The sequence below is a fragment of the Ursus americanus genome, chromosome 15 (genome assembly GCF_024610735.1).
Source record: "Ursus americanus isolate L20-20 chromosome 15, mUrsAme1.1.p, whole genome shotgun sequence".
In the NCBI taxonomy this organism is placed as follows: domain Eukaryota; kingdom Metazoa; phylum Chordata; class Mammalia; order Carnivora; family Ursidae; genus Ursus; species Ursus americanus.
In genome coordinates, this window is record NC_142141.1 from 1,925,412 (window position 1) to 1,939,968 (window position 14,557).

General features: G+C 53.8%; 1 protein-coding gene across 11 annotated transcripts in view; it reads left to right on the forward strand.

Annotated features, from left to right (window-relative positions):
- FAM193B (family with sequence similarity 193 member B) overlaps positions 1-12,201 on the forward strand; it is a 31,696-nt gene extending 19,495 nt beyond the window's left edge. For 8 of the 11 annotated variants that reach the window (XM_045793598.2, XM_087867770.1, XM_045793755.2 and 5 more), the window contains 6 exons: positions 438-639; positions 1,544-1,783; positions 7,861-8,872; positions 9,034-9,109; positions 9,902-9,999; positions 11,821-12,201. In XM_045793598.2, coding sequence (XP_045649554.2) covers positions 438-639; positions 1,544-1,783; positions 7,861-8,872; positions 9,034-9,109; positions 9,902-9,998 — 1,627 coding nt within the window. In that variant the 3' untranslated portion in view covers position 9,999; positions 11,821-12,201. The remainder of the gene's footprint in view (positions 1-437; positions 640-1,543; positions 1,784-7,860; positions 8,873-9,033; positions 9,110-9,901; positions 10,000-11,820) is intronic. The other 3 variants (XM_045793649.2, XM_045793826.2, XM_045793891.2) reach the window with 3 other exon arrangements.
- The last annotated feature ends 2,356 nt before the right edge of the window (positions 12,202-14,557 follow it).

Sequence of the window (14,557 nt, forward strand, 5' to 3'; positions counted from 1 at the left end):
CTGCCCACTGGGACCTAAAAATAGAAGTGGCATGGTTCATGCCCCTAGGGAATGCACCATCTGGTCTGAGAGACAGGTGGGCAAACAGACCATCACAGTGAAGTGTGATATACAGTAGGATAGAGAGGTATATACACCAACTGTGTGACCCTTCTTCAGAGTTCAGGAGGGTCACACAGTGGGTGCGGGCACAGGAGGCATGAGTTTCCTACCTTTCCAGAATAATGCCATTGAGCTGGGCCCTGAGGGTCAGTGAGGGTGTTGGCCCTGTTCTTGTGACAGGCACTGATATGGTCTGACTGCTTTGGCCTTTGTGGGATGAGGCAGATAAAGGGTAGTTGGGACAACAGTGGTGGGGTTGCTTCTCCAGGCTCCTGCTGCAGCCTGCTCCTGCCCTGCCCTCCCTCACGTGTGGGCTTATCTTTCTCCCCCATCAGCAGGGACCCTGGGTGCAAGGGGCACAAGTTTACACACAGTGGCCTGGCCTGCCAGCTGCCCCAGCCCTGCGAGGCAGATGAGGGCCTGGGTGAGGAAGAGGACAGCAGCTCAGAGCGCAGCTCCTGCACCTCATCCTCCACTCACCAGAGAGATGGAAAGTTCTGTGACTGCTGCTACTGTGAGTTCTTCGGCCACAATGCGGTGAGTGAGCCTGCCCAGGCCAGAGAGGGCTGGGGGCCAGTCAAGGTGAGCCAAAGGAACACCTGCTCTTCCTAGAGAGCCCCCCCCCCACCACCGCTCATGGGGATAATAACCACACTGGGACCCTCTGAGTCCTTGCAGCCTGTGTCCGCTTGCTTGATCCTTACAACACATTTGTGAGGTAGGGATGTTTAAACACCTCTACCCTTGCTTTTTTCATGGTTTCTCTTAAGATTGACTTTTTTTCCTTAGGCAAAAGGAAAGGAAATGGCAGAGAGCGTGCATACGTGTGTAATCACAGAGAAGCGAACACTTGTGCGTGATGAAGGCAGAGTGGAAGCGAAGGCTCTCAGTCCCCCAAGTGTGAGAGCCAGCGAGGGACAGGCCGTGAGCACAGACGGCACCAGGCAGGAGGCTCAGGGCAGAGTACATGCTGTCTCTGGACAGAGGGCGAAAGCAGCTCAGAAGTCTCATAAAGTGAAGAGGAAAGGGCCGCCGGCTAGGGTAGAGCAGTTGAGGACAGAAGAAATGAAAGTAATTACATTGTTAGTCACCTTTAAGCTAAGGGTTATTATTCTCATTTTAGAGATGACAAAATTGAGGCACACAAAGACTCAGTGACCTGCCCAAGGTCATACAGCTTCCAAGTGACAAAGCCCGGGCTCAAACCTGCTTTGCTGGCTCCCAAGTCAGTGTGCTCACAGTGCTGTTACGTACCTCTCGCTCCCTCCGCCCACCGCTGCCTCAGCTCTGGGCCTGACCGAGGCTGAAGCCACTTGGCCTTTGTGGCTATGGTAGAAAGAACAGTTGTCTCGCTTCTTGCCACATGTTCAGTGCCAGCGGGTGGGAGTGCTCCGGGCTTCCCAGGCCCAGGGTGTAACGTCAGCACCTCCCCCTCCCCCAGCCACCCGCTGCCCCGACGAGTCGGAATTATACAGAGATCCGAGAGAAGCTCCGCTCGAGGCTGACCAGGCGGAAAGAGGAGCTGCCCGTGAAGGGGGGCGCCCTGGGCGGGATCCCTGGGGAGCCCGCCGTGGACCACCGAGATGTGGATGAGCTGCTGGAATTCATCAACAGCACGGAGCCCAAAGTCCCCAACAGCGCCAGGGCCGCCAAGCGGGCCCGGCACAAGCTGAAAAAGAAGGTGGGTGTGGGGGGGGGAGCCTAGCTCTACCGCCTCTCCTCCCTGAGGAATCCCTCGCCCCAACCCCCCAAGACTTGTGGGGCATGAACGGTGCTGGCTGCCAGAAGCCTTGGCACAGCTTACTGCTATGGGAAGGTCTGAATTCATTTGGGAGGCATCAGGGTCAGGGAGCCTGGGGCCAGTGATTGGAGGAAAGACGAGTCCTGGCCTCAGAAGCTGCTTGCTGGATTCCTCAAAGCACAGGACTTGCTTCAGTCAGTCAGTCATTTATTCATTCAGCAAACACTTCTGCAAATACTGGGAGCCAAAGCATGACGCAGTTAAGTTCTCACCCTGGAGAAGCTCAGTCCAGTGGAGAGACTGATACAAAACTGGATGAGCACATTAGCATGTGACAAGCCCTGGGATGAGGGAAGCCCCCCATCCTGCCTGGGCACGCTGGAAATGGCTTACCAAGAGGCTGACTTGAGAGCTGAGTTGCAGGGAGTGAGTTCAGTTTCATCAGGAGAGTCATTCTGGCAGTAGGCGTAGCACATTCACAGCAGTTTGGGGTAGCCAAAGTTCAAATAGAGGAGAGGCAGGACAGCTAGTACAGGTGAGACAGGGCCTCATGGGCCCCGCTGAAGAGTTTTGACTTGATCCTGTAGCCGAGGGGGAGTCACTGCAGGGCTTTTATCAGAGGATGCACTTGGTCAGATCTGTATGTCACCATGACTATGGCAGTATGGAAAGTAGCCTGGAGGGGTAACACTCCTGGAAGGAATACAGAGGCCCAGGGAAAGCTGACTGATGGTGGGTCTGGAGTAAGGGAAGCAGACATGACTGGCTTTGGTGATCTGATTGTGGAACAGAGATGAAGGAGTCAAGGATGTCTTCCAGGTGTTTGCTTGGGTGACTGGCAGGATGGTGTGCCCTTCACCAAGCAAGGATGGGATTGGCAGAAGACAGGGAATTCAGTTGGGGCACATTGACTCAGATTCTCAGGAGACCTCCAAGTGGAGATGAAGGTGTGTGGCTGGGAGTTGCCAGCTTGGAGATGTAATTGAAGCCATGGGAATGACCCAGCCCTGGGCTGAGTGAGCTCCTCAGAGGGCTGAGGAGAGAACCCAGCGAGCTATTCCTGGGCAGCCCTGCTCCCAGGCAAGCCCCAGGGCGTGGCATCTCATCCCCTGCCACCTCATTACCTCTTCACCTGCCTGCCCCCAGCTGCGTCTGCACAGCGCCACACTTGGGAGCCCAGCAGCCGAAGAGTTGGGTTTGACAACGAGCTAGCTCCAGGTCCTGGGTGGTCAAACAGCCCTGGTGCTCTGGAAAGCAGCAGCAATTCGACATCTTTTTCCAGCCCAAAGGACAAACAAGGACCCTTTCCCTGCAGCCTGAAGTAGTGAGCCAAGGGGTCCCACCGCTGCCTTCAGAAAATGGTCAGCACTTTCTTTCTCCCATCCAGTGTTGCCTGATCAGAAGTGTCCACTGGGCAACAGCAGTCTCTTTAGCCTTCCCTGGCTTCTTAAGGCAGTGGTCCCCAGTTAGGTCCCAGCGAGCAGGGACACTTTGAAGTTCCCAGGCCTGGTGTGCTTTCCATAAATCTGTGTGCCCACACACCCCTACCCCTTCGCTGGTAATGGCAGTAACACTCTTCTCTCCCCTTCTTTTCCTCCTGGCAAGTTCCTTCCAAGCTCAGACTTCCTCAGGTAACTCCTTCCACAGGACTGCCACTGTACCTCGCACGTCTCTCTCAGCTGCCGTCCATCACACTCCATGCACTCATGCGGAAACTTGCTGCACAGCGGCTGTCTGCCCTGTCCAGTCTAGAGGCCAGAATACAACATGGCACCAGGCAGTTGCAAGGTCATGTGATAGGCAGTCATGGTCATTATCTGTTTATGCATCAGCCTTCTCTCTAGTGTCCTTCCTCTACCTCTCAGACTTAACCACAATCTGACTGTCCACCAAAAACACAACTTCCCCTGGGAGCCATCCGGTGGAGACTGCTCATTTTCTCCCACCTCAGGAGACCAAGAAAGCTGAGTATCTTTCTGCTCCCTTATACCATTTCCAGACCGTGACTGTCTGTCCTTCATGTACTAATTCCTACTCCTTTGAAACTGACCCTGGCTCTGTCATCTACAGCCCTCGGCCACTCCTCTTCATCCACTGAAGGCTGTCACCTGTCCCTTTCTCCTCTTCCCAGGCCATAGAGATCCCCTGACCATCATTCACTCACTGTCTTACCAATACTCTCAATTTCTCGTCCTGTGGCCCTTGCATTACACCACTCAGAAAAATCACAGCCCTGCGTTTGACCCCTCCCTGCCTGTCCCCTTCCACACCTCCAGGAAAGCGCTGGATCACATCTGTCTGTGGCACCCAGGCCATGTGGTCTCCCGCTTGCCTGAGCCCTCACATTGCCCAGCAGCCCTCTGGTCCCCTTGCTCTTCATCACTCCTGTTCACCACAGACCCTTTGTCAGACCTTCAGATTCTTCTCAAATCTCCAGGCTTTCCCCACCCCGCTTTTCTTTTTTGTTAGATCAGCTCGCTTTCTGTTTCAACAAGGAAAAAAAAAGCCAGTGAACAGGCACTCCCTCAAACATCTTACCATTCCACCTGCAGACTTTCTTGTCATGAGAGAAGAGTTATCCCTTCTGCTTAAGACCGTGCAGTCCTTTCCCACTGCTTCAGTCTAAGCTCGACTTACTGCTCTGGCTCCAGCCTCTCTTGGTCTGGCTCCCATCAGCATTGCACTGTGCCCAGTACTCTCTCTTCTGAAAGCAAACTGCGCCTTGAATGTACAGCCTCTCACCCTCACCTCATCTTTTTCCTCCCATCACAGCCAGATTTCTTGAAAACTGTTGTCTGCCTTCACTGTCCTTCCTTTCAGCTCATTGCAGACTGTTTTCCTCTCCCTCTCCTCCACAGAACCACCAGTGACATCTTTGTTGCCAAATCGTACCCTCCTATCCCATCTGCTCTGTAGCATCTCACATTTTGTATTGGTTATCTTTTTCAAATATGTCCTCTTCAGCTCCCCTGTCCTCGGCCGGTGGGGGAGTGGAAGAACAGTGCGATTGCCGTGTTCTCCAGATTTCTCACCTTCTCTGACCTCTCCTCTGTCTCCTTTGTGGATTCCTCTTCCTTTCTCCAACCCTCCCCCTCAAGGCCCTCTCCCTGGCGAAGAGAAGCCATCCAGATAGCGTTGTTCCTGGTTCACCAGGTCTCCCTGTTTCCTCCCTGCACTTCACACTGGTGACTCCTGCTGCTATGGGGCTCCTCCTCACAAATGTCCTACCAGTATTCAGACTGAGCATATCCAAATCCAAAACTGAGCTTGTTCTCTTTCTCCAAGGAGGCCTGCTCTTCCTTCTCCGTTGTCTGTCTAGTTAATGGCGCCACCGTCCACCCAGTTGCCTGAACCAGAACCCAGGGTGCCATCCTGGGAGGAAAGCATCATGGTGATTGAGAGCAGCGGGCCTTGGAATTGGACATCAGTTTGAAACCTGGCTCTGCCACACTTGCTGGATGACCTTGGGCAAATCACTTCACCTCTAAGCCTCAGTTTCTTCATCCACAACATGAGAATAACAGTAGAGCCTGACTCAGATGGTTGCAGGAATGAAACAGTGATGCACAGAAAGGCTCATCAGAGAGTGTGTGTGGTCAGGGAAGCGGCGGCAGCGCCAGTGGTCGTCAGTATTGTTTTCATGGCTCATCCCACTCTCCCCACCTGTCCCTGAGTCCTGGCCGTGTGACCTCCCAAGTAGCTCAAACCACCCGCTTCTCTCCACCCTACTGCTGCTATTGAAAAAGTCTTCAGTGGCTGAACATGGCCCTCAGTGTCAAACCCAGACTTGAACCTGGCCTGCAGGGCTCTTGAGCCCCTGCTTAGCTTGCCAGCTTCATCTCTCAGTCTCTCCTCCCTCGCCTTCCCGCCTACCAGTCCCCACCACTCCTAAAAGAAACCTGGGCTCCAGCTCTCCCTGTGAATGTTTGCATTCCCTAAAGATTATATGTGCCCATTCCCCAGTCACTTGCTCTTCCTTCTGCTAGTCTCACTCTGGGATGATCCCAGTCACCCTCCAGTGCCCAGTGAGATACTGCCTCCTCTGGGAAGCACCTCTGGTGTCCCAGTCTGAGTTCCCAGAGCATCTTGTGCTTTCTTCCCTGTAGCTCTTGTCACTCAGAATTAAACAGCCGGTTTGCATGTGCATCTCCCCCAGCAGACTCAAGTCCGCAAGCAGACCTCTCATGCGCAGCTGAATCCCCCAGAGCCCAGCCCAGTGCCTCAGTCATTGGTCAAGATGTGATTGTCAGGATTGAAAGACCTAGGAACTGCGGATCACACGTGGGTGTGCTGTCCCAACTCTGCCACTTTCTAGCCATGTGGGTCAGTTCCTTTTTTGTGCCAAAGTCAAGTGTCCTCATCTGCAAATTGAGGATAATGGCACAACAAGGGCAATTGTGAGAATTAAACAAGACAACGTGTGGAAAGGATCAGGCTCGTGGCACATAACAGAAAGCGTGTGTTCTGTGCGCTCCTCTCACTACCAAATCGCACATGGTTCCATGTCACTCCCTCTAACTCATTATTTTCAGACTTCTTTGTTTGGCAGCAGAACTCTTTTTTACAATTGAAATCCTCCATGTAACCTCCATTCTAATAGAAAAGCCTGGGTTGGTACAGGAGAGAAGTGATGTGAAGGGCCTTCCAGTCCTTCATCCATCCCTGTGGCCTCAGAGCTCTGCCCATGGTCTTAAACTCCATGGCACAAGGCTGGAAACACTGCTCCAGACCGAGCTGCTTCCCTACTTGAGCCCCATGGTGCTAAGTCACAGCCTCATCGGCACCTGGGGAAAGGGGCACATGCCCTCTCAGGTGTCCTCCGGGCAACACTGAGGTATAGGTAGGCGGTTTTTCTCCCAAATACACCAACGGGGACGATTAGGTTCAGAGAGAGTAAGTGATTTGTCCAAGGTCCCACGGTGGTGGTGCTCTTCTGCCCCAGAGCGCTACCAGGGCACAGGGTTACCCTCTTTAAGTTGACTCTGAGGTGGTGGCACGCCCCCTTTTCTCTCCCGTTTCCTTTTCCTGTTTCTCCCCCTCCAATTCCCCAGTCAGCTAGAAATGTGGGAAATGGTAGAAGTCATCCAACCCCTGGCCCAATACCACCACCTCCTTCCCATGGGCTTTTGACATTGTCTCCCGTCTCCCTCTAAAGGCCACCTTGGTCTGCTGGTGTGTGGAGGTTGGGCAGAGGGATGGAGTGACTCAGAGCCCACAGACTTTTCACTTCCATTCTCCAGAACTGGGTCTGTTAACACTTGACTGACAGAGTCCAGTCCCCCAGTTCTCACCTGGGCAGAAGGGCTGCTTTTACATCTTGGTGTGGGGCCCCATGTAGCTGTCCTGTATGCCATCGGGCACACTTCAGGCATGGCCTTGATTACTTGAGGCAGCTGAGTGGTGAGTGGCTTTTATATGGAATTTCTCCTTCTTCCATAGCATCCATACACACATTCCTGCCACCCAGAGTAGTCTGACCTACTGTGGTGGTCTCACAGCCCTGTCTTACTTCTTGAAAGGTCTCCCATGATGTCACAGCTTTTTTCCCTACTACCAGCACAATTGGAGAGAATGCCTCTGTAGCTGCCATCTCCCTCACTTGTATCCGCACTTTGGTCTTCACCCCAGAATTTTTGTCCACCTTTTGCAGATGAGTCCGCTGAGACTCAGCAAATGAATGAATTGCTTAAGTTGAGGCCTGGAAGGCAAGGTGCAATTAGCTGCATTCCTATCCCTTTGAGTCCTACTGGTCTTATGCCCTAGGACTGACACTGGGGCTCTGAGTGAACAAGCTGTCAAAACCTATCCTCCGTGGGTCTGTCTCCATCCCAAGAGCATGCACCTGTTCAACTGCATTTCATCCTCCCTCCTGCAGGTTGGGTGAGCAGGCCCCGCATGGCCAGGGCCCTGCTTCTAGCCAGTTAGCTGCAAAGCCAGGCCCCAGGCTGATGTGTCAGGTGTCACACTGTGCCTGGCAGCTGCCAGCCTCCAGCTGAAACTGCTTCTTATATTGGCAGGAAAAGGAGAAGGCCCACTTGGCAGCAGAAGCTCTAAAGCAGGTGAATCGTAGTGTTTCCGGAAGCCGGGAGCCAAGGCCTGCCAGGGAGAGGCTCTTGGAGTGGCCTGACCGGGAGCTGGATCGGGTCAACAGCTTCCTGAGCAGCCGTCTGCAAGAGATCAAGAACACTGTCAAGGACTCTATCCGTGCCAGCTTCAGTGTGTGTGAGCTCAACATGGACAGCAATGGATTCTCTAAGGAGGGGGCTGCTGAGCCAGAGCCCCAGAGCCTATCCCCCTCAAACCTCAATGGCTCCTCAGAGCAACGGCCTGACATTAACCTTGACCTGTCCCCTTTGACTTTGGGGTCCTCTCAGAACCACACATTAGGAGTTCCAGGTGAGCCAGCCCCACCGTGGACAGAAATGAGAGGCTCTCACCCACCATGGACAGAGGTGAGGGGGCCCCCTCCCGGTATCATCCCTGAGAATGGGCTAGTGAGGAGACTCAGCGCCGTGCCCAACCTTTCCCGGGTGATCTGGGTCAAGACACCCAAGCCAGGCAACCCTAGCCCTGAGGAGCCAAGCCCAAAGGAGGTTCCCAGTTGCAAGCCGGAGTTGCCCGAGCCTGTGGCCTCAAGTGGGAAGCCGCGGAAAGGCAAGAGACAGGGCAGTCAGGCCAAGAAGAATGAGGCGAGCCCAGCCCCCCGGTCCCCAGCCAGCCTCGAGGCTCCCAATGCCAAGGGCCACACTCCCAGCTCCAAGCAGCCAGGCAAGGCCCTGGAGCCTCCCAAAGGGGGTAGCTGTGCCGAGGCTGGAGAGGGGAGCCAGCCAGGATCAGGCTGGGCTGGCAGCCCCAAAGCCGATGAGAAGGGCAGTTCCTGGCGAAACTGGCCAGGCGAGGCCAAAGTGCGGCCTCTGGAGCAGGAGTCCGTGCAGCCCCCAGGCCCAGCAAGGCCACAGAGTTTGCCACAGGGCAAGGGCCGCAGCCGCCGGAGCCGCAACAAGCAGGAGAAGACGGCCGCCTCCTTGGGTGAGTACACCAGGAACTGAGTGGTTAACGCCCCCCCACCCACCCACCCAGCCAGGCCACAGGGTGGAGGGTAGTCCTCGCGTGTGGGCAGTGCTGCCCCAAGAGCATGACCCCAGAGGCCTGGCCGTGGGCACTGAGCCCTCCTGGCTGTGTCTTCCTAGACGATGTGTTCCTGCCCAAGGACATGGATGGGGTGGAGATGGATGAGACTGACCGGGAGGTGGAGTACTTCAAGAGGTAGGTGTGGGGATGCCTCCTTGCCCACCCTCACTCAGGCTCACCCTCAGAGGGAGAGCCTTTCCAGGCTCTCTCCCAACAGTCTATCTGCTGGAACCCAGGTAGCCACATGGCAGGACAGGACATATGGGAAGGTGTAAGGCACAGGGAGAAGGAAGTACGTCGGGCCCCAAGAACCAGCGCTTTCTCCAGGTTTATTCACTTGCACTTCCTCTGCTCTGCCTGGGCTAAGCTCTGGGCTGGAGGCAAATCAGATACAGTCTAGATGGAGAGAGAGAGCCATAAACACACAGTCCAGTGATAGGTGCTGTTGGAGGAGTAAGGGCCTGGGACTGCAGACCAAGCTGAGACGTAGGGATGGGCAGCGCTCCCAGAAGAGGTAGGAACCAAGCTGAGACCTGAGAAGTAAGAATGAGTAGGCCAGGTCAAACAGGGCCTTTGTGACGGCAGAGCTGGTAGGTACAGAGGTCTGAGGCTGAAAGCAATGTGCAATAGCGAGGGGAGCAGGAGGCAGCCCAGTGTAGCCAGAGTAAAATACATCATGAGGAGCGATGCTGTATCCCAAGGCAGTGTCACTCTCTTCATATGCTGTTCCCTGGGCTCGTGGGCACCTGTCCAGAAAGCCAGCAAAGCTCTTATAACCTGCTAGACCCCAATACCCTGGAGCCAGAGGGGTTGTACAGAGCTGACTTGGTTCCTTTAGTGACCAAGACACATGGGTCTAGAAGTGGGGTCCAGCAGGGAGAGGGGAACCTCTGATTGTGCTTTTCTGGTGTCTCTCAAACTTAATAGGTTCTGTTTGGATTCTGCAAAGCAAACTCGTCAGAAAGTTGCTGTGAACTGGACCAACTTCAGCCTCAAGAAAACCACCCCCAGCACAGCTCAGTGAGGTATGGAGATCCCCAAGTGTTGCATGTACTTCTGCTCCCCACCAGACCATTTCATGCTCTGTGCCACACAGAGTTGGGCTAGTAGCTGGCCAGCCCTAGCCCCTGCGCCTCCACAGTGATAGCTACATGCTCCGGAGACACAGGCCCTATCTGTTCTCCTGTGGCCACTCACCCCTAGGCCTCTGTCCTTTCATCTCTCCTTCCTGGGCCAGACCCTCCTGGAGCCCTCCTGCCTTTGTTCATGAAGGGCCCTTCCTTCACTGCCATCCCTGGGCTATCTCCACCAGGCCTCTACTTCCCTTACCATCTGCCTCTCAAGTGCCTAGGCAGCCTTAATCCCCAGAGGCCTGCCCCCCTCCCTGACATTATTAGCCTCGGTTGAATCTCACTTGCTCAGCCTTGTAGCCTGCGAGGGTGCCTCCCGGCTGACGCCATGCAAGAAGGTAGGACCAGTGAGAGGACAGATGAGCTAGACCAAAGCCTTGGTGAGGTCATTTAGGCATGGGGGAGGTGGTAAGCGCTCTCCCCAAACAGGACAACCCCCATGAAGAGATTAATAGCTAAGCTGCCTCCTGAAGAAGAGACCTGGCCCCCAGCTGGGCTCGGGGCTCCTCTCCCAACCACCTACACAGGTCCTTTTGTGTGAAATACTGACATATCAGATGATGCTCTAGACTGAGAGCAGAAGACCAAGAAGACACTGGGCTGAGCACCATAGTGCAGGAGAGAAGGGTGGCTGGAAGGCAGGCCTTGGTGCTGGGTTTGCAACCTAATGGCTGTGCAGTGCCCTTATCTTAACCCTGTGCTCTGTCCCTGGGATCATGCCTTTTCTGGCTGGCAACCACACAACTGCCCTTACAGCAACAGGAAACTGGGGCAGGTGAGCTGAGCTCAGGGAACCCAGGAGGATGTCCTCACCTATCCTCCTCCTCCTTTTCTCAGTGCCAGGACCACAGTCTTCCTGGACCCTCAGCCAAGTCCCCTTGCCCACTTTTGGGTCAGGATTCCCCACCCTTGGGGCTGGGCTCCCCATGGCATCTTGGGCTGCCCAGAGTCAGGACTGTCTTTAGACTCACCTCAGCCCCTCTCTCTGAAGGGGCTAGGCTCTCTGATCTTTTGCCAAGCTGAAATGTCCACACCCTCGGGAGCCTCTGCCAGGGCCAGGGTGCCCTCCTGCCCCTTTTGTCCACTTCCACAGGATCCAGGAGGCATGGGGACCCCAGGCACTTTATTTGTTGCCTCTTCTGAGAGAAAAAGGGGCATACTTCCTCCTACAGCCCAATGCCCCTCTCAGCCAGGAAACCTCACTCAGCCATCTTCTCTCAGGGACTCCCTCTTTGGTTGATCTCTTTCCCAAGACAGGAGATGTTCCCTCCCTGCCCCACCCCACCGTAAGGGCTCTCCATTGGCCTTTTTGACCCTCCTCAGAGTGGGATTGGGAGCCCCGAGAGTGTGTGAAAAAACAGTGCTGGGACAGATTCGGGACCTAGCCTGGGCTGTGTACCCAGAGCCTGAGGCAGGAGTCAGAGTGCATATTGCTACCTCTCCCCTGCCTGTCAGCAGGAGAGCAAAGGCCAGAGTCCGGGCTCTTATAGCACCCTGGCTTGGAAAGATGTGTTCCAGGGCAGCTGTCCCCTGGCAGGGTCTTAACCTGCATCCTCTACTGGAGGTAGTCAGGGAAGTCTATTCAGTATTTTCAGCCTAGGCAGCAAAAGCAGCAGGCAGCTGCTCCTACCCATGGGGACTGTGGAAACCCAGAGCCAGCACAGGGAGGCTAGGGCAAAGGCGCACTCACGGTCTGGCCATGCTCTGTTTTCTCAGCCCCTGCCGGGTCGAGCTTCTTCAGGGTGTCCTGAGACCCCGACTGCCAGCTGAAGGTCTACAGTCTCTTCTCTACATCCCTTCCCACCTGCCCAAGATCCTCCCTGCTCCTCGCCATCCTGGACCAACCAAAAGTTGAATGGATGCTGTGCCGTGCTGGGGCCCCTCGGGACCTCAGCAGAGCCGCTTCCTGGTGCTATGCAGCCTCCTCACTCGGAGCCTGGGGGCTGGACTGGCCTGGGGGCCGGGGGCTGATGGTACTGCTGGCCCAACACTGCTCTCTTTGTGTTTGGTTTTGTTTTTGTTCTTGTTTTTCAATTCTTTACTTTTGATACTGTGAAGATCTTTCCTGCGAAAGATAAAGCAACATTTGGACACAGAGTCAGTGTGTTGGTGGTTTGCTGGTCTGGGGCAGGGGTGAGGTGAGGAATGTACTCAGAAGCATGGGATCTGCCTTGGTCATTAGCCTCACTGAGCACGTACTATGTGTCAGCAGTTTGGCAATTTCCACTTAATTCTCAGCAGTTCTAAATGGGACTGTTATCCCATTTTACAGATGAGGAAATTAAAGCTAAGACAGGAAAGTAACTTTAGTGCATTCAGTCTGGCTGAGCAGGACTAGAGCCTAGGCCTGTATAACAGCAGCATCTCTGCACTTTCTCCTGGTGGGAGGATTCTGGTATGTGACCTGGAACAGCCCCCTCCCCATGCCCTGTTTACCCTTCTGCGAGCTGGAGGAGTGAGATTCGGTCTCTGTGCAGCTGCTGTGAGAAGAGGTCTGGGAAAGACTTGAGGCCTTTACCGACTGTGCACCTATAGCCTGGGTTATTGACATTGTCAAGGGAAATGGAATAAATGGAGTTTCTATAAATTGGATCTGACTTTCCAACGGGAATGAGACATGTAGCCAAAGTATTTAAGAGTTGAGGATAATGAACCCTTCTGTAAAGTAAAGCAAACTACCTCATTCCTACCTCCCACCCCCTGCAGTAGATCTGGTCGTACACTGATTTTCATATAATAGGTTGTTTTTGTTTTAAAGATTTTATTTATTTATTTGACAGCCAGCGAGAGAGGGAACACAAGCAAGGGGAGTGGGAGAGGAAGAAGCAGGCTCCCAGCGGAGGAGCCTGATGCGGGGCTCAATCCCAGGACCCTGGGATCACGCCCTGAGCCGAAGGCAGACACTTAACGACTGATCCACCCAGGCGCCCCTTAATATAATAGGCTTGCTTAAAAAAAAAAAAAAAAAAGCCTCGCACACACTTGTGTTCCAACTCCTTGCTCCTATTGTCATTGTCTAAAACTGATACTTAACTTGAGCTTGTGTGGGGAGCAGTGGAGGCTGTGGCCACACAGTCACTAAGATCCCTTTATAAAGTGTTGGGAAGCAGGATCAGAAACCATTCCCTACCCCTTCCCCCTTCTCCCAGGTTGAACCCCACCATAAGCAGTCAGTGCTAGCTTCCTCTTCTAAAGAAGTTAAAAAGCATCGCCCACAGGTTCACAATTCCTGGTTCCTGGCCTTTTCAAATCTCCAAGGTCTGCATTATGCCCCTGTGAAGCTTGTCTCTCTGTACGTATTGTCTGTGTTCCTCTTCCTTCAACTCTTGCACTAGGCTCCTGCCCTGCAGTTGAACTGGCATAGCTACCTAAAATTCTGCTTCATCATTCAAAACTTGCATGTCTGATCAAGGAGCTGCTTTACCTACAGAGAAGGACCTGTGGATGGCATTCAGAGCCTTCCATGCCTGGCCCCTGCCTCCCGGCACTTCATTCCAGCCACACCAGATGATCTCAGTCTCCCTCTAGGCCTGGCACTCTCAGGTCTCCCAACTTTTGCTCACATGTTTCCTTCTTCCAGATTAACTTTCCTTCATCATGTCCTGCATATCCTTCACATTCCAGCTGAAAGGCCACTTTTACTAGGAGAATCAGTTTGCCCTGCCTTGTGATGCTTCCAAAAGTACTAACTTTATCTGTCTTAGAATATTTCTCCTTAACCTCAAGACCCGTTATATTTTTGTCTCCTCAACTAATCCATAAACTCACAAGCCAGGTTTGTGTCTCGTTAATCTTTTATCTGCTTCAGCACTGGGCACAATGCCCAGCACGTGCTGATAATAAATATGTGAGTGAAGGAAAAAATAGTACTGATACATCACGCCTCTTTAGAAGTCCCCAGTGAAGGGGCGCCTGGGTGGCTCAGTCGTCCGACTCTTGATTTGCCCTCAGTTCATGATCTCAGCGTCGTGGGACCGAGCCCCACGTCAGAATCCTTGCTCAGCATGGAGCTTGCTTGAGATTCTCTCTCCCACTCTGCCTTTGCCCCTGACCCCCGCCCACACTCCTCTCAAAATAAATAAAATCTTTAAATATAAATAAATAAAAGTACCCAATGAAGTTGAAGTTACTTTGACAGTCACAGCCCTGCATGCTCTGGGCCCACCCAGCCTACCAATCCAGCTTTAGCTCTGGCCACCCCAACCCCACAGCGGCTGGCCACGTGGTCTGTTTCTTGAGGAATCTGTACTTGCATGTGGCTAGCTAGGCCTTCACTCTTAACAGGACCCCCAGTCAGAAAGCTGCTCTTTCCTCCACTCCCCGTTCTGAGAGTCTACAGCTCTGGAAGTTCAGATGCAAGTCTCCTGGAAGCCTTCTCTGGTTCCCCAGGCAGTCAGTTACTCTTAAGCTCTAATACAGCATTTACGATAAAAATCGCTCCACAGACCCGCAG